This window comes from Garra rufa, chromosome 21 (assembly GCF_049309525.1).
Source record: "Garra rufa chromosome 21, GarRuf1.0, whole genome shotgun sequence".
NCBI lineage: Eukaryota > Metazoa > Chordata > Actinopteri > Cypriniformes > Cyprinidae > Garra > Garra rufa.
Window position 1 is genome coordinate 13,067,272 of NC_133381.1, and position 25,243 is coordinate 13,092,514.

A 25,243-nucleotide genomic window follows, 5' to 3' on the forward strand; every position below is an offset into this window, starting at 1 on the left:
TGAGGTACATCACAACGCTGCGGTAATTTGTTTGTTTCTCGACATGTCCTCCCAGTAACAACACAGCAAGAGATGCTAGCTGCTGTGCACAGCAGATGCACGGTGACAGATAACAATCCTTGAAATTGGCCACATACGTGTCTTACATAGATTCAGTGTTTTACAACTTAAAAACAGGAGCGTAAATAGTTATCAAGATTTGCTGCGCTAAATAAGCATTCAGTAGCAATTCATCTCTAAATCACATTAAATCAATAGTCCACATCAAAATAAAAACCCTTACTCACATAATTTACTCACATTGATTTTGTTCCAATTGTGTATCAATAAATGTTGACTGGAGCGCCATAAAATATCATACAAATATCATGGGATGAAACCAAGACCTCTGAAGCCATAAAATCGCTTGTCTGACAAACAAACTTATATTTAAGTCATATTTCACTGATAATTTTCACCTCCAGTGGGCTGTTAACCCTTGAAACTGTATCACTGAGCCAGTGAGTTAAAGTCGAGAACTGGATCAGTGAGATTTGAGAACAAATGATTCACACTCCCTGCTGAAAAAAAAAAAAAAACAACAACAAAAAAACCAATATAAACCATGATGTTTCTAATGGTTTCCACTACAAATACCATTACAAATACCATCAAGTTTTAACCACAAAAAACATTAAAAATGGTTTCCTGTAGTGTGGTTTGGGACATGTTCCATTAGGATTTAGTGGTTTTAACAAGCCACCAATAGAAGGTGACCAATTACTAGTACACTCTTAAAAATAAAGGTGCTTTAAAAGGTTCTTTACAGCGATGCCATAGAGGCACCATTTTTGGTTCCACAAAGAACCATTCAGTCAAAGGTTATTTAAAGAACCATCTCTTTATCACCTTTTAATAATCTGAAGAACCTTTTTGTGAAACAGAAAGGTTCTTCAGATGTTAAAGGTTCTTTATGGAACCATTTAGACAAAAACAGTTCTTCTATGGCACCTTTATTTTTAAGAGTGTAGAGACCAACAGGCACCATTACAGTTTCCATTAAAACCAGCACAATTCGTATTATAACCAGTTAAGCCATTACAAATTCTGTGATGGTTTCTATTGGGTTTTCTTTCAGCAGGGACTGGTTTAGGGCTGTCATAATTTCTCGATTCAATTCGAGTACTTGATTTTTTTTAAATCGTCAATTGCAATTTGTCCACGTCAAGTTAGCATTATTAGACCTTATATATGATATATTACACCCATTTCAAAATCATAATAAAGCATAAGGCTATTGCAAATTCACAAACGCTACCATTCAATTAAATAAATACATGCACTGCATGTTTGATTCACAGTCAGTGCTGCTCACAGTAAATGCCATTCACAGTAAATGCTGCTCCACATGAACTGTTATCATTTACATGTGTGGAGCGTCTCAAACTCTGTCTCTGCATATTGTTGTGAGTTTGGACTTATTATAACATTCATCTGGGAATGCAGTGTGCGCCATTTCATCAGATTTGTAAGGTAAATCATTTGTGACCTTCGACCACAAAACCATAAGGGTCAATTTTTGAAATTGAGATTTATAGATAATCTGAAATAATAATAATCATCTGAATAAATAAGCTTTCCACTGATGTATGGTTTGTTAGGATAGGATAATATTTGGCCGAGATACAACTATTTAAAAATCTGAAATCTGAGGGTGCATTAAATCAAAATATTGAGAAAATCGCCCACATAAAGTTGTCCACATAAAGTTCTTAGAAATGCATGTTACTAATCAAAAACTATAGCTTTGATATATTTTTGGTAGGGAATTTACAAAATATCTTCATGCAACATAATCTTTACGTAATATCCTAATGATTTTGACATAAAAGAAAAAAACAATAATTTTTACCCATATAATGTATTTTTGGCTATTGCTACAAATATACCCGTGTTACTTAAGACTTAAGGTTTTGTGGTCCAGGGTCACATGAGAATACATCAATATCTTTTTCCATATGCTGTTCAAACACTCGAACCCTCGCTCTGAGTTTATACGTTTTGATGTCCACATATTTAAGAAATTACAGTGGCTGTAGCATTTCTGTCATAAAGAAATGGGCAAATATTAAAGATTAAGTGCCATTTGAATGACATTTGAATGTATATTAGCTCTATTTTTTATAATACATTATGTATTTTAACAGTTTTGATCAATAAAACCATATGAGTACTTGCTTTTGCTACTTTATTTGAATTAATTATTATTGCCTCATTGCTATTATACATGTAGGTCTATTTATTTTAAGTAATTATAACGGCTTTTGTTTGCTTAAATCTATTTTTATTACCACAAAAAAAAAAAAAAAATGTGATTAATCGTCAGAATAATCGTCTGATTACTCAGTTACTAAAATAATCATTAGTGACAGCCCTACACTGGTTTTGTAAACTGGACTAACTGATCCATTGAGGAAAAACTGAAAAAAAAAAAAAAAAAAAACTGTTCATGACTGTTAATTTATTCAAGTTGAAAATGGTTAAAATTTGAGCCTGTTCTTCACAGAAAGCATACGACTTGTAACACTTACAATATACATAGCACCACAAAAGCATCACTTTTAATATTTTTATGGAACTTTTTGGTCATTTGTGAGCTTAAGAGCCCCAGTCCTAATTCGTTTTCATGACATTAAAAAGAGTATTCAGGATACTTTTCAAAGAAATTATTCTTGTGTGTTCACAGAAGCTAGGTACACTTTTCATTTCTGAAAGAGCTATTCCTTTAAAATATTAAAATTGCAAGTCAGTTTTAAAAATTGTGTCCTTTCTCATTGTTTTAAACACATTTACAACATCTTCACAACAGGTACCTCATCAAGTCCCATCTTACTCCATTATGCGCTTACACACAGTATAAGCCGAAACATTAATAAAATCAACACTACCGTAATATGCATTATCCATCCTAATGCCCAGCACATTAAATCATTCTGTCGGGGATCCTGTTAAAAGCAAATAGAGCACTTATGACAACATGGCTGAAAGTGGGCTAATTCGAAGAGAAAATCCTTTGCTGTGTCTCACCAAGGGTTTGATCCCCTCAGGCACACAGTTCTTTAATGTACTAAATTTCAGCAGTACAGCAAAGGAAAAGGATTTGATGATTTTGGGATGGAACGACCATAAATGCCCAAAATCCCTCCTATTAGAGGCGAAAGGACGTATGAGACCAAATGTAGTCCCTCAGCTTTCCGACATGAAATGAAATCGCTGTCCTGAAATACATATCATCATCCCACCTCTCTGATATGAAAATGTGTGCAGCTCAATTAACCTACCTTACATCAATGATTCAGATGCCCAGAGGAAAACACACCCCTCATGTGTGAGGTTTACCATCAATCCAGCCAGGCGAATAATCTCGGATACATTAATGAAATAATGATAGACCTCGAGGTAAAGTAAAAAGTCAATTTTACAGACTTCTTCCATGTTACCACCTAGCTGGGGATTCTTTTGAACATCAGATATTATCAGATATTAAATTCCCTAATTTTCTTTCCTCTTTATTAAAAAACACAATGTTTTGGGTTTCTGATCTTCTAAAGCTAGTTCTTCAGTCAGCATAAGCCAAGAAATCACGCTTCGCTACATCTTTTTTGTTTCTGCACCTTTCCTAAACATGATTAAAACAAGAAAAACCCTTCCTTGTGATCTGTCTCTCAAGACTCCTCTTCCAGACGGATTTCTTTGAAGAACAGCGGAGCGTACTTAAGCAAACCTCGAAAGAGTTCTACGCTGAGATCCGCACAAGCCTGGCGTCTCTGTCTCTACAGCCCTGGTCTTAATTAAGCTGAATAAAAAGCGTAGACCTTGTTCCAGTTCAACGCAAATGCAAATGGCTTAAAAATAGATCTCTCATCCCAACACAACATGTACGGGATTGCAGTTTACAATTATATTACTTCCTCAACTGTAACAGACCACTTGTTTACCGATCCTGTTGGCATAAATTAAGATGAAGAAAGCAAACATGACCAGCAGACTGTTGACCTACTAGACTGATCGGAATTAATGAGAATCCTCCTGCCAATTCCACTCAAGTACCTACAATCCTCCATTCATCCTCGAGATTGTGAGCGAGGCTTGTATTTGCTTATTTCAAACACATCACTTTAAATCCTACCGCCAATTTGCTGTTAATATAAAAAACATTTTTATGATTGGTTATTTGCTGTATGATGTTTCTAGCTATTGTGTTATCATAGTAACAAAGGAAAATTAAAATGTCAAAAAATTCAAACGGAAAGAGTTATTCATTCCAACAGAGGACTAAAATGAACGCCTGAAACCAAAGAGCGGCCAATGAGCGTAGGAAGAGGATTTAAAAAATAAATACATAAATAAACACGTTAGAAACAACTGTGGGTGTATTATTATCTTTTCCAAAAGCTTAATTCCAGTCATGTTAAGTGACGCCAGCAAAATGACTCACTCTAATACCATCACATGTCTTTCACCCTTCCGTACGCAATATGTGACTGTGACTGGTTCATTAGATCAGATAACAATCTATGGCTGTGTTCTCTCGAACATCTATTAGCCTCATAAGCCAAACAAGACCCACAGAAGGCTGTTTTCCAGAGTGCGTCACAGAGAATTGTTTTATTCTCAAGCATGGCTCAGCTCCAGGCAGACGCATGCTCTCTCGTTACCGCAGAGTTTGCATACGTTTTGCCTGTTTGTCCTCAGATTGTAATGCGGTCTGATGCTTCGCTGAGCATCTACGGTTTCCAGCTAAAGTCAGACGTGGTCAACTTCAGCTTTAATGTAAGTGGAAATTTTCATCTCCGTGGATCGCTGAGCACTGGGATGCCACGTTTAGCACTGTTTGATATGCTGACTTCCTGCCAATAATGCCAAAAATGTTAGATCAAGTCTCCACATCAAGAATATTAGATCCAACCTCAGACAACACCAGAAAATATCCGGTATTTTTGTCTGGAAGCAAAAATCTGTGTTTTAAAACATTTCGTTTTGTATTAGCAGTCTTCTGTCAGCCCAAGACGCAGACAGACGATGTCAGGGAAGAGTAGTAACAGAAGCCAAAGTTAACTGAGCACAGTTTATTGAATAATCTTAGTTCTGTCAGGACCGTTATCATCAAAATAATTGACACTTCAAATTGGCGGTGTGATTCATTTCTGGGTAAAAGCTGGGTAAAGAGCAGCAATAACCCCCTTAAGATACACAGAACCAAATATAGCAGATATTAATGACATTTTAATGTAACAACATTATTTAAGATAAAAGGAGTCTGATTCAGGAAATGAAGAATATCAGAAAGCCAAGTCCTAACTGTGACGAAAGGTGGAGCTGGGGATGAAGGAGGGTAATTTGCTCCTGAGCAAGTTATAAAGCTGCTGAGCAAACGTTATATTAAACGTCATTATAGGTGTCGTATTCCTATAGGTAGACGTGGATCAAGTGAGAGGCGGCCGATTCATGATTCGAAGAATATCAGAAAGCCAAGTACTTACTGTGACGAAAGGTGGAGCTGGGGATGGAGGAGGCTAATTTGCTCCTTAGCAAGTGATAAAGCTGCTGAATAGACCTTACATAAAAATGTACAGATAGGTGTCGTATTCCTATAGGTAGATGTGGATCAACTGAGAGGCGGCCGATTCGGGATTCGAAGAATATCAGAAAGCCAAGTCTTAAGTATGACAAAAGGTGGAGCTGAGGATGGAGGAGGCTAATTTGCACCGTAGCAAGTGATAAAGATGCTGAATAGACCTTGCATAAAAATGTCATGATAGGTGTCATATTCCTATAGGTAGACGTGGATCAACTGGGAGGCGGCCGATACGGGATTCGAAGAATATCAGAAAACCAAGTCCTAACTGTGATGAAAGGTGGAGCTGGGGATGGAGGAGGCTAATTCGCTCCTTAGCAAGTGATAAAGCTGCTGAATAGACCTTATATAAAAATGTCATGATAGGTGTTGTATTCTTATAGATAGACGTGGATCAACTGAGATTCGGGATTCAAAGAATATCAGAAAGCCAAGTCCTAACTGTGACAAAATGTGGAACTGGGGATGGAGGAGGGTAATTTGCTCCTTTGCAAGTGATAAAGCTGCTGAATAGACTTTATATAAAAATGTCATAATAGTTGTTGTCTTCCTATAGATAGACGTGGATCAACTGAGAGGCGGCAGATTCAGGATTCGAAGAATATCAGAAAGCCAAGTCCTAACTGTGACGAAAGGTGGAGCTGGGGATGGAGAAGGGTTATTTGCTTCTGAGCAAGTGATAAAGCTGTCGAGTAATACTGAATAGACCTTATATAGGAATGTTATGATATGTGTTGTACACTCTTAAAAATACAAGTTCTTTAATGGCATCAGTGGTTCTGTCAAGAACCTTGAACATTCATGGAACCTTTCAAATGCAGAAAAGGTTGTTTATTAAAGGTTTTTTAGATTTTTAAAATGTTCTTCAAAATGGCTCTTTTAGGAACTGTTCACTGAAAGGGGAAACAAATCTTTATTTTTTTTTTGGAATATTCCTATAGTTAGACGTGGATCAACTGAGAGACAGCAAATGCAAGACTTGCCAGAACTAACACTATGCTTGATTTGCGTCTGTTTTACTGCTCAGTCAAACCAGCACAAATAAAAAAGTGTTGTAACACTAAAGCACAAGCAATGGTAAATTACTGCTTTACAACACTGTTCTATGACATAAAAACCTTGAAATGGAGACATTTCTAATCTCTTATATATGAAGTCAAATATCCCTTGAAACCACACAATAACAGGATTGAACAAAAATAAAAAAACTGTATAAAATAACTGATCAATGAATGAATCAGTGAAACGGTTATATAAATGCACTCAAAAATGCTTTTTTGATGCTGTTAACTTTATATAACAAATAACATGCTTCTTGTTTAAACAAGATTGCATCATGCTACTGATTTGAAACATTACTTTTCCTCAATGTTTTCATTTTGAAAGAAGGTTTCAATGAAGAAGCTCAAAATTATACACTTTCCACAGAGCTAGACAGGGAGAGTAAATGTTGAAATAAAGTGTTAATTTATGATTTTTTCAGCAAGATGAGAAAACAGAGAGACTTGTTAACGTTTGATAGTCTAGTAAGTCATTTTTTGAAATACTTTTTGCTATGTTGATGTTTTTGAGTGAGTTAGCACTGTGATAAACTGTCTAGCATGTGCATCATCATTAGATTCCCAACATCTAACATAATATGTGCAAAATTATAAAACGGTTAGTTCCATTCCTCAATTCTGATTGGTCAGCAGCTGTGTCGTATTCATGATACGACACTGCTATGACCGCTTCACTCAACGGTTTTGTGTATCATTGAACCCCCTTAGCAACCACCCATAGCAACGTAAACACAGCTGCAGCAGTTAGGGACTACTTTTTACAGCGGAAGACAGTTAATGATTTTACTTTATGAAAACGTACAACTTAATATATATAAATTAATATATATTTTTGATTTTAATATTTTTATTGTGTGGTAACCGTTTTATAAAAGACGCTTCGCGTCGTGCCTAACAACGCCCTTCAGCCATGATTTATTCATGATACAGCACGGCCTCTCGTACCTTAATGCTTTTATAAAACGGTTACCACACAATAAAAAAATTGCTTAAATAAGTTATATTTAGCTTGCTAGTATGTTATTATAAGCCTTTGACTGAACATGATTAAATCATAGACAGTGGTTCCACACGATGGAAACATGTTATTTCTACTCAGATGCTACTCAGGAAAACACACTGGAAAAGGAGATCAAAGTGGCAAAGAGAAATTATTCCGAAAAGATAAGGAACCAATTTCATTCCAGTGACTCTTCATCAGTGTGGAAAGGTCTAAAACACATCACCAATTACAAGACATCATCCCCCAGCACTATGCAGAATCAGCAACTGGCAGACAATCTGAACGAGTTCTATTGTAGGTTTGAAAAAACACCATTTACACCTCCAACATCACCCCTCTCCCCCACTCCTGCAACTCCCATTCAAATCAGTGAAGATGAGGTGCGCAAGGTCTTCAAAAAGAACAAAAGAAGAAAGGCACCAGGCCCTGACGGTGTGACACCAACCTGTCTGAAAACCTGTGCTGACCAGCTGGCCCCCATTTTCTCACAGATCTTCAATAGGTCTTTGGAGTTGTGTGAAGTCCCCGCCTCTCTGAAACGCTCGGAAATCATCCCCATTCCAAAAAACCCCAAAATAACAGGACTTAACGACTACAGACCTGTGGCGCTAACATCTGTCGTCATGAAGTCGTTTGAAAAACTGGTTCTGGCTTATCTGAAGGTCATCACCGGACCCTTACTGGACCCCCTGCAGTTTGCTTATCGAGCAAACAGGTCTGTAGATGATGCAGTGAACATGAGTCTACATTTCATACTGCAGCATCTGGACAAATCAGGGACTTCCGCAAGGATCCTGTTCAGCCTTCAACAGTATCATCCCAAACCTCCTCCTGCCCAAACTAACTCAGCTCTCTGTGCCCACGTCAGTCTGTCAGTGGATCAACAGCTTCCTGACAGACAGGCAGCAGCTAGTGAGGCTGGGAAAATTCTCATCCAGCACCCGTACTATCGGCACTGGCGCCCCTCAGGGCTGTGTCCTCTCCCCACTGCTCTTCTCCCTGTACACCAATGACTGTACCTCCAAAGACCCCTCTGTCAAGCTCCTGAAGTTTGCAGACGACACCACACTTATCGGCCTCATTCAGGACGGTGACGAGTCTGCTTACAGACAGGAGGTAAAAGAGCTGGCTGTCTGGTGCAGTCATAACAACCTGGAGCTCAACACGCTCAAAACTGTGGAGATGATCATAGACTTCAGGATAAAAAAACCCTGCTCTCCCCCCACTCACCATCATGAACAGCACCGTAAACACAGTGGAGTCATTCAGGTTCCTTGGCAATACCATCTCACAGGACCTGAAGTGGGACATTCACATAGACACCATTGTGAAAAAGGCCCAGCAGAGGCTGTACTTTCTCCGCCAGCTGAGGAAGCTCAACCTGCCACAGGAACTGCTGAAACAGTTTTACTTTGCCATTATTGAATCCGTCCTCTGCACTTCAATTACCATCTGGTTCAGCTCAGCTACCAATTCTGATCTCAGAAGACTACGTCGAATAGTCCGGACTGCTGAACGAATCATTGGTACAACCCTCCCTACCCTTCAAGATCTCTACTTATCCAGAGTACGAAAAAGGGCTGCCAAAATTACTCTGGACCCCTCACATCCAGCACACTCGCTTTTTGAACTGTTACCATCCGGTTGGCGCTACAGAGCACTAAGCACTAGAACGACCAGACACCGAAACAGTTTCTTTCCTCAGGCAATCCATCTCATGAACACTTGATCGTGGAACATACAACACTATACACTCTTTATTCATTTTTCCGTTATTTATTTAAAGCACATACTTACTTCCATTCAAATGTCTTTGCTATTTTTGCACATTGTCTGTCTTGTATATTGTTCTTTTTATAATATGTATCGTCTTGTCACTGTCATTCTGTAGCACTGTGGAGCTCTGTCACAAAAACAAATTCCTAGTATGTGTAAACATACCTGGCAATAAAGCTCATTCTGATTCTGATTCTGATCCTCAGATCAATTAAAAAAAGTAAACTAATGAATGAACAAACATTTTCACATTTTCTTTCAATTATGAGTCAATTAACAATTGATTTTCGACAAATCTAATTACTTAACCAAAATGACGCATTTCAATTCAACAAATGCACAGACTAGGAAGAAGACATTTGTAACACCAATTCTCTAAGCATTAGTCAGTCGCAAAGTTTCTTCATGCGGTCAACTGTGGGGGCTTCACGATTACAAATGTCTCTTGCCAAAATGTGTCTCAGACACAGAGGAGACTGATGGCTTTAATATCACTTCCACCAGCTCAATTTGTACCAGGATGCCTATGAAATGGCCAGTCTAATCGCATTTCGCCAAACCACAGTGTTTTATTGGCTCCCGGTCAAACTTTATGTGGGTGGCACTCTGTTTGGTTGTCAAGAGTGTTCGGATGAGGCTTTGTTCGCTAGCTCTCGTGTCTTTATCTAAAGGATGTGGAGAATTAAAAACAATTCTCTCAGGTTATGAAAAACATAAAAACAAACATGTGTCAGAGAGGCTCTCGACCTTAATAAAATTAAGCCGTGGACACCGCTTGCACTCACGTTAACTGAAGCAAGTTGTTTGCATACTGTTGGAAAATCATTCAGGCGCACCTGGTTGAGTGACTTCTCCTAAATGAAACAAAAGCCTCTGCTTTGCATATTGATAATTTGACATCCCACACAGACACAACGTGTTGTTGTTGCAGTGTGTTTACCCTGTCCACATGTTTGACATACATGACCTGGGTGCGGTCCAATCACTTTCTCATTTCAATGCCACAGTTAAATTTGCATTTGCAAACTCAAAGCCGAAGAAATAGGTCTAAGCTTGACAAATAAGCATAGTGGAAATCATTGGACCAAACTGAGAGTGTAATAAATTAAGGAGAACGCTGTCAGCAGCACTGAGACGTTCTGCAGAATGGAAGGTGTAGCTGTGCAGAAAACCTCCCAAAAATCCATTCCGGAGATTTATTTTCCATGTTGTGTTGCAACAAATTTGTGTCCTCATTTATTTGAATTGTAAATCTGGGCCAGACATTATTTGTGGTGCAGTTCCCAAATCAGAAATGATGAGGAGATGTAGGCACATATGCAAAAACACATGCCAGTCGCATAAATACAGCATTATGTTAAAATCGGGTCTGAAAAATTAGTCTGACCAGCTAGGAGGGAAAAATCTGTCTAGGAACACAACTTAATGACTTAACAAGTTAAAATCAGTCATAAGGCCCGTTCACTTCAAGGACAATAACTATAACAAAAATTAAAAACATTCTACAAAAGTATAAAAATGATATGATATATTACAAATATGCAATAATTAACAATTGATTTTATATCAATTTAGTTACTTAATCACTTATTAGAGCAATCTAAGTTTTTATGCAACTGACAAAAAAAAAAAAAATATGATCAGTCTTAAAGTAACAGTTCACCCAAAAATAAAAATTCTGTTATAATCACTCACCCTCATGTCGTTTCAAACCCATAAGACTATCATTTGTATTTGTATTTGGAACACAAATTAAGATATTTTCAATGAAATCCAGGAGCTTTCTGACCCTGCATAGACAGCAATGCAACTACCAGATTCAAGACCCACAAATGTAGTAAGGACATTGTTAAAATAGTCCATGTGACCTCAGTGGTTCAACCTTAATTTTATGAAGCTACGAGAATATTTTTTGTGCTCAAGGAAAACAAAAATAACAATTTATTCAACATTTTTTTCTCTTTTGTGTCAGTCAACGGGTGTTCATGAGAGTACCATGCATTTTTGGGTGAACTAACCCTTTAAGACCCTTTCAACATAAAGGACTATTACTATAATGATTATGATAAAGATAAAAATTTCACAACATAACTATAAATCAAAGTATAGTGATAAGAAAACAAAGAAACAATATTGTTGGAATGACTTTCAGAACAATTTATTCCCCAGTTGATAACAAAAACTTTGAGCTTATCAGAATTCACTCAACTTTAAAAAGCTTGAATGTTTTCAAATAGAATTTTATCATCTGTTGTGTAACAAATATTTCATAAAACAGAAAACAACAAGAGGATTGAATGAGTTGTGTATTTACCTACAGTGTCGGGGAGTAACGCATTACAAGTAATGCAAGTCACATAATCAGATTACTTTTTCAAGTAACTAGTACAGTAACGCATTACTTTTAAATTTACAACAAATATCTGAGTTACTTTTTTAAATATGCAACTTTTGTTTTCCCATTTACGCACTGGCACCTCTCCCGTGTTGAGAGAAATTGGGAGTGAGGTGTAGACCAGAGGCACTTCCTTCAGCCTGAGGCTTATTAATTTAATTTTTCATGTGAAAGTGTTTTTACAGTTAGCAAAAATGTAACTTTTGGGTTTTTTGTGATTAAAAATGAATAGGCAAGACCAGCCCAGGTGACAAAAAGTAATCTAAAAGTAACATTATGCATTACTTTCCATAAAAAGTAACTAACACAATAAGTTACCTTTTTTATGGAGTAATGCAATTTTGTAATGCATTACTTTTTTAGAAATAACTTTCCCTGACACTCTAGGAAACAAAACTTACAATGTCTTTTGTCACCAATGATTTTAATGCCAACGAAGCTTGTGAATATCTAAAACAGTATCCACCTTTTTTTCCGTAAGAGTGAGTGCGGCCATTTGTAAATTTTATGGGTCTGGCTTCTGGTCTCATCCGCCTCCAGCTATTTTTAGCTGTACAAAATAATTAATTTTGCTGCTTGATATTGCAAATTGGTGTGTCTTACCATATTATTTCAATGTATTATCTTAATTATGAGCACACTGGTTTGTAGTGCAAACAGTTTTACGGTTTATTGCACGTTGTTGTTCATCTCATTATTTCCCTACAGCCGCTAATGAACCGGAATTCTCATCCATAGGCTTACTTCCGCCTTACTTACTTTATGCTGGACGCTCCCATGTCTCATTATTTTTATAGCTCTCTTTATAGTTATCATTATTATTGTGAGCGGGCCTTCAAACTAAAAAAAGCTGACTAACTTAATACTAGTCTCAGCAATTTATATAAAAGGTCCCCATGAAGTCTTCAAATTTCTGCTTGGGTGTCTGGGGTCGTACCTGTATTGTAGGTGGAGTGCGGTGTTTTCTCGTGGTGGTGGTGGACATGGTGGTGGTGGTCTCGATAAAGGTGGTGGACATCTCCGGCGGGAGGGCCGTGGTTCTGGCTGAACCTGCAGAGGGAACCTCCCCCACCAGGCGGACGCTGCCATTGATTTTGATGTTTGGGTTGCCCTGAGCCGCCATGTTGAGCACTTTGAGGCCGTTGTAGTAGAGTCCAGAGAGCTGGCCCTGAAATGGCCTCTTGCGGTCTGAACCACCAATTGTTATCGTGGCCTGGGTGTTGAATATCGTTAACTGCCGCCCTGAGGATGCAAGAAAGATCCAGAACATTTCTTGGTTATGGCTCGGTAAAAGCACAAAATGTCTTGTTCAGCAACAAGATTCATGGCTGTTTTGGGCACTTAACCTAGCCAACCAAAGTACAATGACTTAGATGGTTGTGCTGGATCACTATGGCTTAATTTTCTTCCGAAATGCTCAGGGTTATACTACCATGAGACACGTCGTAAACATTTGGAGGGCCAGACTATAAACCAGAGCCATTATGTCTCCCTGAATGAGTCTAGCTACAAGCTCATGATGGCTGCAGTAAGTTTTACTATAATAGTCTCTTTGAGAAGAGATCACCCATATCATTAAAAACAAAATGACTGGCAAATGAATGCCTTCTGAAATAATCTTACTGTAAAAAGACTGAAAAAGGTCACTAAAAAAAAAAACACTGATTCGTGGGACATAAATAAATATATAAATATAAATACATGTTTATGTACCAAATAATATTTTGGATACATTTTGAAACAGTAAAATGTATTTAACATTGTATTTGAAGGGATAGTTCACCCAAAAAAATTAAATGTGACGTTTATCTTTGTTTCTTCAGTAGAACACAAACAAAGAGTTTTAACTCAAACTGTTGCAGTCTGTCAGTCATATAATGGCTTTGAGAGTCAAAAAAATATACACAAACAAAACCAAATTAAACCCTGCGGCTTGTGATGGTACATTGAGGTCCTAAGACACCAAACAATTGGTCTGTGCAAGAAACTGAACAGTATTTATATCATTTTTTACCTCTGACCCACCACAATGTCCAACAGTCCTGAGAGCGTTCACAAGAGCCGAGAGTGTTGACTTTTTACCAACTTCCAACTTTTTACCAACTTCCAACTTTCCAACTTCCAGCCTGATCGACTAAAGTTATGGTTGCTTGCTCTTCGTCGCACGTTGGACGTTGCGGTGGATCAGAGGTAAAAAATGATATAAATACTGTTCAGTTTCTTGCACAGACCAATTGTTTGGTGTGTTAAGACCTCAATGTATCGTCACGAGCCGCAGGGTTTAATTTAGTTTTGCCTGTGTATGTTTTTTTGACTCTCAAAGCCATAGAGCATGACTCCCATTACATGACTGAGAGACTGCAACAGTCTGAGTTAAACATCTTTGTTTGTGTTCTACTGAAGAAACAAAGTCACCTACATCTTGGATGCCCTGGGGGTAAACAGATAAACATCAAATTTGAATTTCTGGGTGAACTATCCCTTTAAGAATATTTTGAATATGATTCATTTGTGCTGAGAACATTCTAGCAATCATCTCTGATGAATATTAATGTAGAATTGTTGCTATTTTCAAAATTAATGACAGGTGAAACATTTTCAAACATGTTTTGTCATATGTCTCAAGAATCAGTGAAAATAGTAGAGAAAATATCCTGTGGTTGAGAATAAATGCTTTGCAGCTTGACACAGATCATAACAATTCAGAAAAAATGAAGTAAATAAATAAACAATTTCTGGTTTAAATGAGTCCAGAAATCATCACTTCATGATTATAATAAAAAAAAAAAAAACTTTCATGAGTAATTTCAGTGATTATAATGAGGAGGGCTCCTGATGATATGTAATTAATGTCTGAAACAATAATCATCAGGCTTTTTTTTTCTTTTTTCTTTTCTCGGATGATGCTTCCTGTGCATCCACAAGCTGCTGCCTGTAACAGCTCTTGTCTGTCCACCTTCCTTTATATCAGCCAGAAATTCAAGTGGAATTTATGTTCATGTTAATTTGTTTTAATGTTTACTAGGTTAAAGGTTTACTAGGCCAATATTGAATCTTTAAACAATGCATGTATTATTTAGTCTGACTTTTAGATCAACACAAAGATCAGTGAGCATTGAAAAGGCAAAAGAAAAGGAAAAATGTGATGGGTGCAACAGAATATACAATATAATTATTTATCTTATTATAAATAAAACATTTAGCTAAAAATGGTAAAGTCTATATATATTAAAATAAAACAATAAATTAAAATAAATTAAAAAGGAGGAAGTTACCTTTCTCCTGAAGCCATTCCTCTACGGGCCGGGCATATTTGAAAGGAATTTTCTTATTGGCCATTTGAATTCTCTCATTATCGCTGTTACCTTGGAAGTTTAAAAGACATCTTTAAGAATCAATAATAAGAATCAATAATCACTCATAATTACACTTTCTGTCAAGATTTTATATTATAAGTTATTTAAACACTTTTAGAAGAGTTTAGTCATGTAAATTTATGTTTTTTTGAAAGCTTGTGTTCATAGTTAATTTTCTTTTTTTCCTCCAGTAATGAAACACTATTTAAACTGCGTGTCTACTCCATCTTCTCTTGTTATTAAATCAATCATCACCAGAGTTGATAAAAACATATTTAGAATAAATTTGGTTCATCTGTAAGAGATGCGCAATGAATGCCAGCAGATTAGCTGCCTGCGGTCAATCCATCTATCCATCAAAAGATGATAGCATACACTTTTTCATGCTTCGCATACTTATAATTATATACACATTTATCTGCTGATTGCTAATGATGCCGGTCAATATTTACAATTTTTCACACAGAAAACCACATCAATAGTCATAATCATACAGCAGCATTGACATACAAGAACTAGACAGCAGCTGCTTCTCTTTTCCAAAGCCACGGAAATTATATAGTTGTGAAATCATGTTTGATGAATGAGCTGGTACCGATGGGACTCCACTCACGAGATCCGTCAGGGGATGTTTGTTTTAATGGCAAGCCCATAGAGCCGTGCTGATATTCCATGCGATCGTGGGCTCGTGGAGACGCAGCGGGAAGCTGATCAGAGGGGGTTCTGGATGTCTTTTGAGGACAGGGGGCCGCAGCGTCGTGCTGTTTCAACAATGACTTGGAGTGCTAAGGGTGGCACGAAACTGCTGGATGTTGTGTGAGCCAAATTTCAGGACTCCGAGGAGGGGTGTACCAGGGGGCCAGCCTAAAGGGAGCCTCCATCATTGGCAGAGCTGTCTTCAGACAGCAGGAAGTGCAACCAATACCCTCAAAACCCAGGAATTCGAGTCACACACATCTAAGGCCCAAACGCTCTGAGGTAGCCTCTGAGATGAACCGTCAACAAAACACAACAAAAGTTTAAGATTTGTTTCACAAAAAGGGAAGAATGAGTTCTGAGACAAGTCTACTAGGAACTGTATCTTCTTTCATGTTACGCAGAAGACAGAAAGTCACACAGGGTTGGAAAAACAAATACATTAGAGCTGCTCGATATATTGGAATATAATATGCTGTGATATGACTTAATGCGATAGTGAAAACAAATATGTGTTATAAATATATTTATTTGCTGGCAATCCATCACACACACACACACACACACACACACACACACACACACAAAAAACAGATGGTTAAATGTTATATAAAAATAAGACATTAATTAATTTGACAGTGTACTATAGATAGTTACTTTAGTTAACTAAAATTTCAAATGAAATTAGAACTAAAACCATAAAAATAAATAAAATATAAAATAAAAGTTTAATAAAAATTCAAAATCGTAGAAAATAACTTACTAAAAATAAAATAAAATGTTAAATGTTTATAAAAAATAAGAAAAAATGTAAACAAACGATAAAAATTAATAAAAAAATAAGATAAAATAAAATAAATAAAAGTTGAATGAAAATCAAAAATCTGTAAAAATAACTTGATGTACCAAAAAGTAAAAAATTAAATAAAAAACAACCTAATGCTTAAATGTAAAACAAGACAGCATTTACATTAAGACATATACACATACATATACATATATATATATATATATATATATATGTGTGTGTGTGTGTATCAGTATTAACTATAACTTCAAGTGAATTCAAACTAAAACCATCCAAAAACAATAAAATGAATAAAATCAAATATTAAAAAAAGGAATAAAAATTAAAGTTGAATAAAAATCTAAATTTGAAGAAAATTACTTGATAAAAATAAAAAAGCCTGACGATTTTTCTAAAATAAAAACATTAAGACATTAATTAAATTAAGACAGAAATATCAGTATTGTAATTTTACAATGTATTACACAGTTACTGTAGTTAACTAAAACTTTAAATAACATTTAAACAAACCATAAAAAAAGATCTAAGAAAATAAGTTGATGTAAAAACAAATAAGACATAAACATAAGTATTGTAATTTTACAGTATATTACACATAGTTAATAAAGTAATAACTAAAACTCCAAATGAAATTAAAACTAAAACCATAAAAAATAAATAAAATTAAAATTAAAATGAAAATAAAAGTCAAAATCAAAAATCAGACAAAATCCTGATGTACTAAAATTAATTAAGACATAAATATCAGTACTGTAATTTTACAGTGTACTATACATAGTTACTATAGTTAACTAAAATTAGTTAAAACTAAAACCATAAAAATAAATTAAACATAAAATAAAAGTTGAATGAAAATCAAAAATCAAAGAAAATAACTTGATGTGCTAAAAATAAAATAAAATCCTAAAAAGCCTAAATGTTTATAAAAAATAAGACATTAATTACTGTAGTTAACTAAAACTTAAACCAAAATTTAAACTAAAACCATAAAAACGAAAATAAAAATGAAAATATAAGTTAATAAAAATCAAAAATTGAAGAAAATAACTTGACGCACTAAATTAAACAACAACAAATACTATAAATAAAAACTAAAGCAACAAAATGACTTAACCTTAAAATGAAAATCAAAACAGAAAATAAAAAATAAAACGGATTATTTTTATTTACTTTTTTTACTAACAGATAACTCCTGTATTTTTGAATATCACAATATTTATTGCAAAATTAAAATGATTAAAAGGACAGTTTTATCCACTATACTGCAGCCCTAGAGTAAATGACAGAATTTGCATTTTTAGCTGAATTATGCTTTTATCGTGCCACTAACAGAGTAACCCCAGTTAAACCCACCCATGTGACCTAACCTGCAAACCTTGCGTTACAAGTACAGACAGTTATCCATGTGGCGGCACCGCAGACAGATGTTGCAGGTGGCTAGCAAGGGACTCTAGCAGTGGATGTGTGGGAGGGCAGTGGGACAAGAAGAGAGCAGATGGAGAGAACGAATGGGATGCTTATTATCAGCGGAAAGAGGGAGTACAGCCAACTGAGGCCATGACCTCTCTCAAATTTACACGTACCACACATGGTTTTTCCCCATTCTCTCCTATTATATTCCCAAGTCCCAAATTCAGTTTTACCCTGGTAAAGAATGCGTTGTGCTCTAAATAGATCCTCAATAGAGGCAATGTCAACTGCTATCATTCTAAGCTCGGCTAAGGTGTTAGTGGTGGCACTACAGGGTAGTCTGATGGTGGAAACTCATTAAAGATAGGCTCATCCAGAGCTCTGGCTCTGTTATAGACATCATAAACCTGGGTTCTACAAATAAAACCTCATATACAGAGAGTTTATAAGAATATTTCATCCAGAGATTACTGTCAGCATGTACTCGCCCGCATGTTGTTTTCAAACCTGTATGAGTTTCCTTTTGAAGAATGTATTGATGAAACAATAAAAGTAAATGGGGTCCAAAAAACAAAAATAAATACATTTATACAACAAAAATAACAGACAAAAAATATTTCTAAAACAAATTAACAAAATACAATATAAATACTAAATCATAAAAAAAATCTTTAAAATTTACAAGTGTATACTAATTTTACTAATTACTAAAAATTAATACTACTTTAATTTAATTACTAAAATTACTAAACGTATTATATATACCACAGTTGAGGTCAAACGTTTACATCCCCCTTTCAGAAACTGTAAAATGTTAATTAATTTACCAAAATAAGAGGGATCATACAAAATGCGTGTTATTTTTTATTTAGTACTGACCTGAATAAGATATTTTACGTAAAATATGTTTACAAGATTAAATAATAGTTGAATTTATAAAAATTACATTTTGAATTTGAAGATCAGGGTAAATTTAACTTACTAACACTTCTGGAAAATGTGTAACTATCTTCTATAGCCTCTGAAGGGCAGTACAAAATGAAAACCATATGATATTTAAGCAAAATAAGAAAAATTTACACATTTCCAATCTGTTCAAAAGTTTTCACCCCTGGCTTTTAATGCATCGTTTTTCTTTCTGGAGCATCAGTGAGCGTTTGAACCTTTTGTAATAGTTGCATATGAGTCCCTCAGTTGTCCTCAGTGTGAAAAGATGGATCTTAAAGTCACACAGGCGTTGTTGGAAAGAGTCCAAATACAGAAAAATGCTGGAAAACCAAAGAATTTGTGGGACCTGAAGGATTTTTCTGAAGAACAGCTGGCAGTGTAATTGTTCAGGAAAAACAAGAGACTCATGAACTGAAAGGGGGGTGTAAACTTTTGACCTCGACTGTAAATAATTACGAATTATACTAAATATATAAAATATTATACTAAATATTTATAAATTAAGTAATAGGTTATATTTAAAAAGGATAATGATTCAAAATATCCTAGTATTGTATATAAATATTACTAAAATAACACTGCAATAATACTAAAAACACTGAGATATATTTTAAAATCTCTTCAGTGGTGCGCAGAAGAAATAAACAGATGAGTTGAACTATGTTGTGTGAGATGAAGGCTCAAGCTCAGCCTGAGTTGTGCCCCAATTCTGTTTTCTTCTCTTCTTTTCATGCCTATCTAAGCATTACATAAACCAAATGATTTTATATTGAAAAGCAAAAAATGTAAAATATTTTAGGAGCTTTGTTGTAGTTTTTTTGGGGACAGTGGGGTTAGGGATGGAGGACTGCCTGGTTCACAGTCATTTGTGGATTTGTGCTGCTTTGATCCAGCAGTACAGAGGGCATGACACCTTTTCTCACTCCTGAGAACATGAAAGGCTCTTTGAAAATGAAACAGCACTAGGAGGTGTTAACATGGCACAGGATCACACGCTGCGGGGGCGTTTTCCTCCTACTGTGATTAAGTTTCACAAACACATACAAGAATGTGAGATATCTGTGCATTTTAATTTCCTTTAATTCTAAATTAGAGGAACCCTTAATGGCTCTGCGGTAGCACGGGTGCGCGCCAGAGAAACCCTAGACTGCTGCCACATTTAAAATGTATGAGGTATTTCATAGAAATTGTTACATTTTTGTATAATTAGACGTGATAAGTGCGGCTCGCTCTCTGTGGAAAAGCCTGCTAATAACAACAACTCAAAATAATTCATGAGAACAACCATGTGATAGTGAACATTCTCCCCTTTGTAATCCAGCAGTGTTGTGTGCAGTTGTTCTCGCCACCGAGTGATAAATTGCTACGGGGCGCCATTGCCGTCTCGCTGAAAACAAATATAGCTTATTGCATGAAACCGTCGGCCTTGCCAAGTACTATTTGAGCACCAAAAAAAAAAAAAAAAAAAAAATCCTCATAAACACTACTGTGTTGTGTTTCACAGTGACAAATTATTGCTATTTTGTGTCTTTTGTTGGGAAAAATCATTGAGAGAAGGCAAAAAGGCAAAAAATGAGTTTTAGGGACCTGATCTACTTACAGAAAAGCGCTGTGGTACTGCCACGATTTTTTAAAGTGGTATCTTGGAAAATATGGTAACACTTTACAATAAGGTTCATTAGTTAACATTAGTTTACCATATTAGTTAACATGAACTAATAATGAACTGGACTTATACAGCATTTATTAACCTTTGTTAATGTTAATTTCAACATTTACTAATACATTATTAAAATTTTGTTAACATTAGTTAATGCAGTGTGAACTAACATGAACAAACAATGAACAACTGTATTTCCGTTAACTAACGTTAATAAAGATTAGTAAATACAGTAACAAATGTATTGCTCATGGTTAGTTCATGTTAGTTAATACATTAACTAATGTTTAACTAATGAACCTTATTGTAAAGTGTTACCGAAAATATATATACTATACCATACCATAGCATTCTTTACCACAGGATCCTATTAAATAAAGCTGAAATTAAATAAAATCTGAATTTTAGAGTAACAACTTAAATAAAAACTGTAAATGTTGGCAACTTGGCAAGTAACTGCAATACAATGTCTAAGTACTAAAATTACTCACTGAAATAAAAATAAAAATAAATATTTTTAAAAATCTAAAAATGTATAATAATACCAAAAGCACATAATTACTGCAACTAAACTTGAATTAAAATTAAAATGAAATATTCTTAAGAAATATTAAAAAAGGCTAATTCTAAATATTAATAAATACTATAGAAGCACTTAAATAACATTGAAATGAAACTTGTATTATCAAATAATACCATCATTTTTGACAGCACCATAATGATTTTTGGTCACACAGCAGTAAATCTGGAAATGTCAATTAAATCATTAGCACCCTAATATTTATATATAAGTACAATAACTCTGGAAATGTGAATTATATTAAAATCAACATGAAATTGAGTCTATTTTTGAATATTGTTATATTTGAATCGTATTTATATAAATATAAATATTTTTAAAAATTCATAATAATAACAAAAGCACATAACATACCAATAACTAAAACTAAACTTGAATGAAAATGAAAACTGTAAATATAAACATAAAAGCTAATTATAAATATAATAAATATTAGTACTTAAATAACATTGAAAAAAAATTGCTTTATCAAAAAATACCACCAATTTTGATAGCACCATAATATTTTTTGGTCACACTTTTTGAGTTAGAATTTTTTTTTTTCACTTTTTGAATTAGTAATAATGACAAAAGCACATTATATACCAATAACTAAAACTAAAATAAAAATTAAATAATTAAAATAATTGTAATAAATTTGGAAATGTGCAATAAATTTGAAAATGTGAATTATATTAGTATATTTGAATTATTTTGTATATAGATACATTTAATTATTTGTAAATCTTAGTCTAAAAATGACTAATAATGACAAAAGAACATAACATAATTACTAAAATTAGAATTAAAACTGAAAATATAAAAATAAAAAAATAATTCTAAATATAATAAATATTACATTAGAACTTTACAATTTGGTCACACAGTAGTATGTACAATAAAGTTGGAAATGTGGATTAAATTAAAATCAACATGAAATCAAGTCTACTTTTGAATTACATTATTATATTTATATAGATAAATAGAAATACTTGTAAAAATCCAAAATGTAATAATAATGACAAAAGCATATTTGATTAGCACATTAAATTAAAATTAAAACTGTATAAAACAATATAAAAATAAAAGCTAATTCTAAATATTAATACATAACAGAACTAACATAACACTGAAATAAAACAATTTTGACAGTAACAAAATACTTTTTGGTCGCACAGCAGTAAATTTGAAAAATGAATTAAATTAAAATCAACATTAAATCGTGTCTACTTTTGGATTATATGTGCATACTAAATATCATGTTTCTTTCAGAAATACATTACATTATGGAAGTAAAAAGGGTTGCATGTTGACTTTCTCCCACAAAATGGGGTATAGCAGTACTTGAAGCATCATTTCATCATTTCAAGCCAAAGCTAAATGAGCACTGAAAGATGAAATCTGCGGTCTCCTGCATGAACTAAATATGTCACTCTGTCCACACTTAATACACCTTTAACTTTGACAAGGAGAAATTTTGAAATTTAAAACAGTCGAGCCGTCTCTCCAGCCTCTGTCTAATTCTCCCTCTCCAGCCTTTTCTGCACTCTCTCCCTGAGCACTCTTCTTACACTTGGCTTGTATCTCAATCGCAAGAGTCTTTCTGCACATTATCTCGCTCCAAACACATCCCCAAATAAGAAATGTGACTCCGGAGGATCGTCCCTCAGTATCTGAGGAGACAATGAGAGTGGGAACGTTTATCCGACCATCCTTGGTGGTTTCATTTAATCGTGGGATTAGAAAGACAGCTCATATTGAAAGCTTATCTCTCTCCCCCTCTGGAGAGATTTATAAGGGCAACAGATTTTGTTTTTGATAGGAGTAATTGTATTTGGCTCATAGGATGCACAAGTATCTGTTTCGCACACACGAACCCTGTCTTGAATCTTTTTTGTGATAAAAGGTTCCTTCTTTGTCAAAAATGCAATCTTGTCTTTTTGTTTTGAGAGATAATTGTCTTCTCGCGTTGCAGTCGAGCCGCCCGGCTCCATCCACACTCCAGAAGAGACGAAGGATCGCTTATCGTGAAATGTGTGCCGCTCACTGCTACGAGACTCGATCAGATTACAGGAGATGGTCAGGTCTTTGTAGATGCTATGTTGCTTCTGAGATGCTCGATAACATTTTTTTTCTATTTTAACATGAGGTTTCTGAGGACTTGCGAACTGCCTTCTGGTAAGACACGCTCGAGGAAAGAAAGAAAAACATTTCTGGTCATCTGACGTGAGTCACACTAAAGGGAAAAAAACTCATTCATATTAAACAGGATTGCAAAATAAACAGAGGATAATAGAAACAAGCAAAAGCAGACAGAGCAGGTGGAGCTCTTTTACTGCAATTTACTGCATCAGAAATAAGTCTCGAGAGGGGAAAAAAGCCCCATAATGCGTTAACAAAAGAAAGGATATGCAACCTTACAGAGAGGTTAGCAAAACAACAAGGATTTTCAGTCAAAAACATCATGCACGCCATCCAGACATTAACATCGAGGTGGCGCGACATGTTATGTGTGCTTGCTGATTTAGAAGTCATTGAACTGAAATGGTGTTCCTGAAGCGGGGCACCATGGGACCCTAAAGCATCATTTCTGAGCTTGCTTCAGCAACTACAGGGATGACACAGCATGTGGTAACCACATATGATTACACCTGTGAGCTCAATCTCTGCACAATCACACGTAATAGGGTGCTGTAACTGCCATTTATGAAGGAAAAAATACATCTAATGGCTTCACACTTAACATATTCAAAAAGACTGGCAAAGAACTTAAATGACCTTTCAAAAGTAGTGTCATAATATTATATATTTATAAATGGATTTCACTTGATATTTATATCATCATCATTAATATTATTAAATTTTATTATATATTACATATTTTAATTGTTGAAAGTTTGTGTTTCACATTAAAAAATATTTGCCCAATTGTTTAAATAAAAAAGATATTTGCAATATGTTTTTTTTTACTTCAAAATTTTACGTTTAATTTAACATTTCACCGCAATTGTGAAATTTACCAGCAATTTCTGAGTGAAAACAATTTCAAAGTAAATTTATAGAAGCCTTTTGGTTTCCACCACTGATAAAAAAAATGTGAGTTTAATCTCACAGAATTGTGAGATATAAACAGGCAGTTCTAACCTTTCCTTAGAATTTCGTGATATTGAACTCGCTATTGTAAGTTATAAAGTCAGAATTGTGAGAAATAAAGTCAGAATTGCGAGAAATGAAGTCAGAATTTGCTAAAAAATAAAGTCAGATTTGTGAGATACAAACAGGCAGTTCTAACCTTTCCTTAGAATTTTGTGATATTGAACTCGCTATTGTAAGTTATAAAGTCAGAATTGTGAGAAATAAAGTCAGAATTGTGAGAAATAAAGTCAGAATTGTGAGAAATAAAGTCAGAATTGCGAGAAATGAAGTCAGAATTTGCTAAAAAATAAAGTCAGATTTGTGAGACACAAACAGGCAGTTCTAACCTTTCCTTAGTTTCGTGATATTGAACTCGCTATTATAAGTTATAAAGTCAGAATTGTGAGAAATAAAGTCAGAATTGTTAGAAATAAAGTCAGAATTGCGAGAAATAAAGTCAGAATTGCGAGAAATGAAGTCAGAATTTGCTAAAAATAAAGTCAGAATTGTGAGATATAAACAGGCAGTTCTAACCTTTCCTTAGAATTTCGTGATATTGAACTCGCTATTGTAAGTTATAAAGTCAGAATTGCGAGAAATAAAGTCAGAATTGCGAGAAATGAAGTCAGAATTTGCTAAAAATAAAGTCAGAATTGTGAGATATAAACAGGCAGTTCTAACCTTTCCTTAGAATTTCGTGATATTGAACTCGCTATTGTAAGTTATAAAGTCAGAATTGCGAGAAATAAAGTCAGAATTGCGAGAAATGAAGTCAGAATTTGCTAAAAATAAAGTCAGAATTGTGAGATATAAACAGGC

The 25,243-nt window shown here is 34.8% G+C and overlaps 1 protein-coding gene across 17 annotated transcripts in view; it reads right to left on the reverse strand.

Moving 5' to 3' along the window:
* nrxn3a (neurexin 3a) overlaps window positions 1–25,243 on the reverse strand; it is a 384,050-nt gene that overhangs the window by 31,594 nt on the left and 327,213 nt on the right. For all 17 annotated transcript variants that reach the window (XR_012341102.1, XR_012341101.1, XR_012341100.1 and 14 more), the window contains 2 exons: window positions 15,128–15,217; window positions 12,790–13,094 (listed from right to left, as the gene is read on the reverse strand). Coding sequence is in view for 14 of the 17 variants with exons in the window: in XM_073826841.1 (XP_073682942.1) it covers window positions 12,790–13,094; window positions 15,128–15,217 (395 nt within the window). In the remaining 3 variants the exon portion in view is untranslated. The remainder of the gene's footprint in view (window positions 1–12,789; window positions 13,095–15,127; window positions 15,218–25,243) is intronic.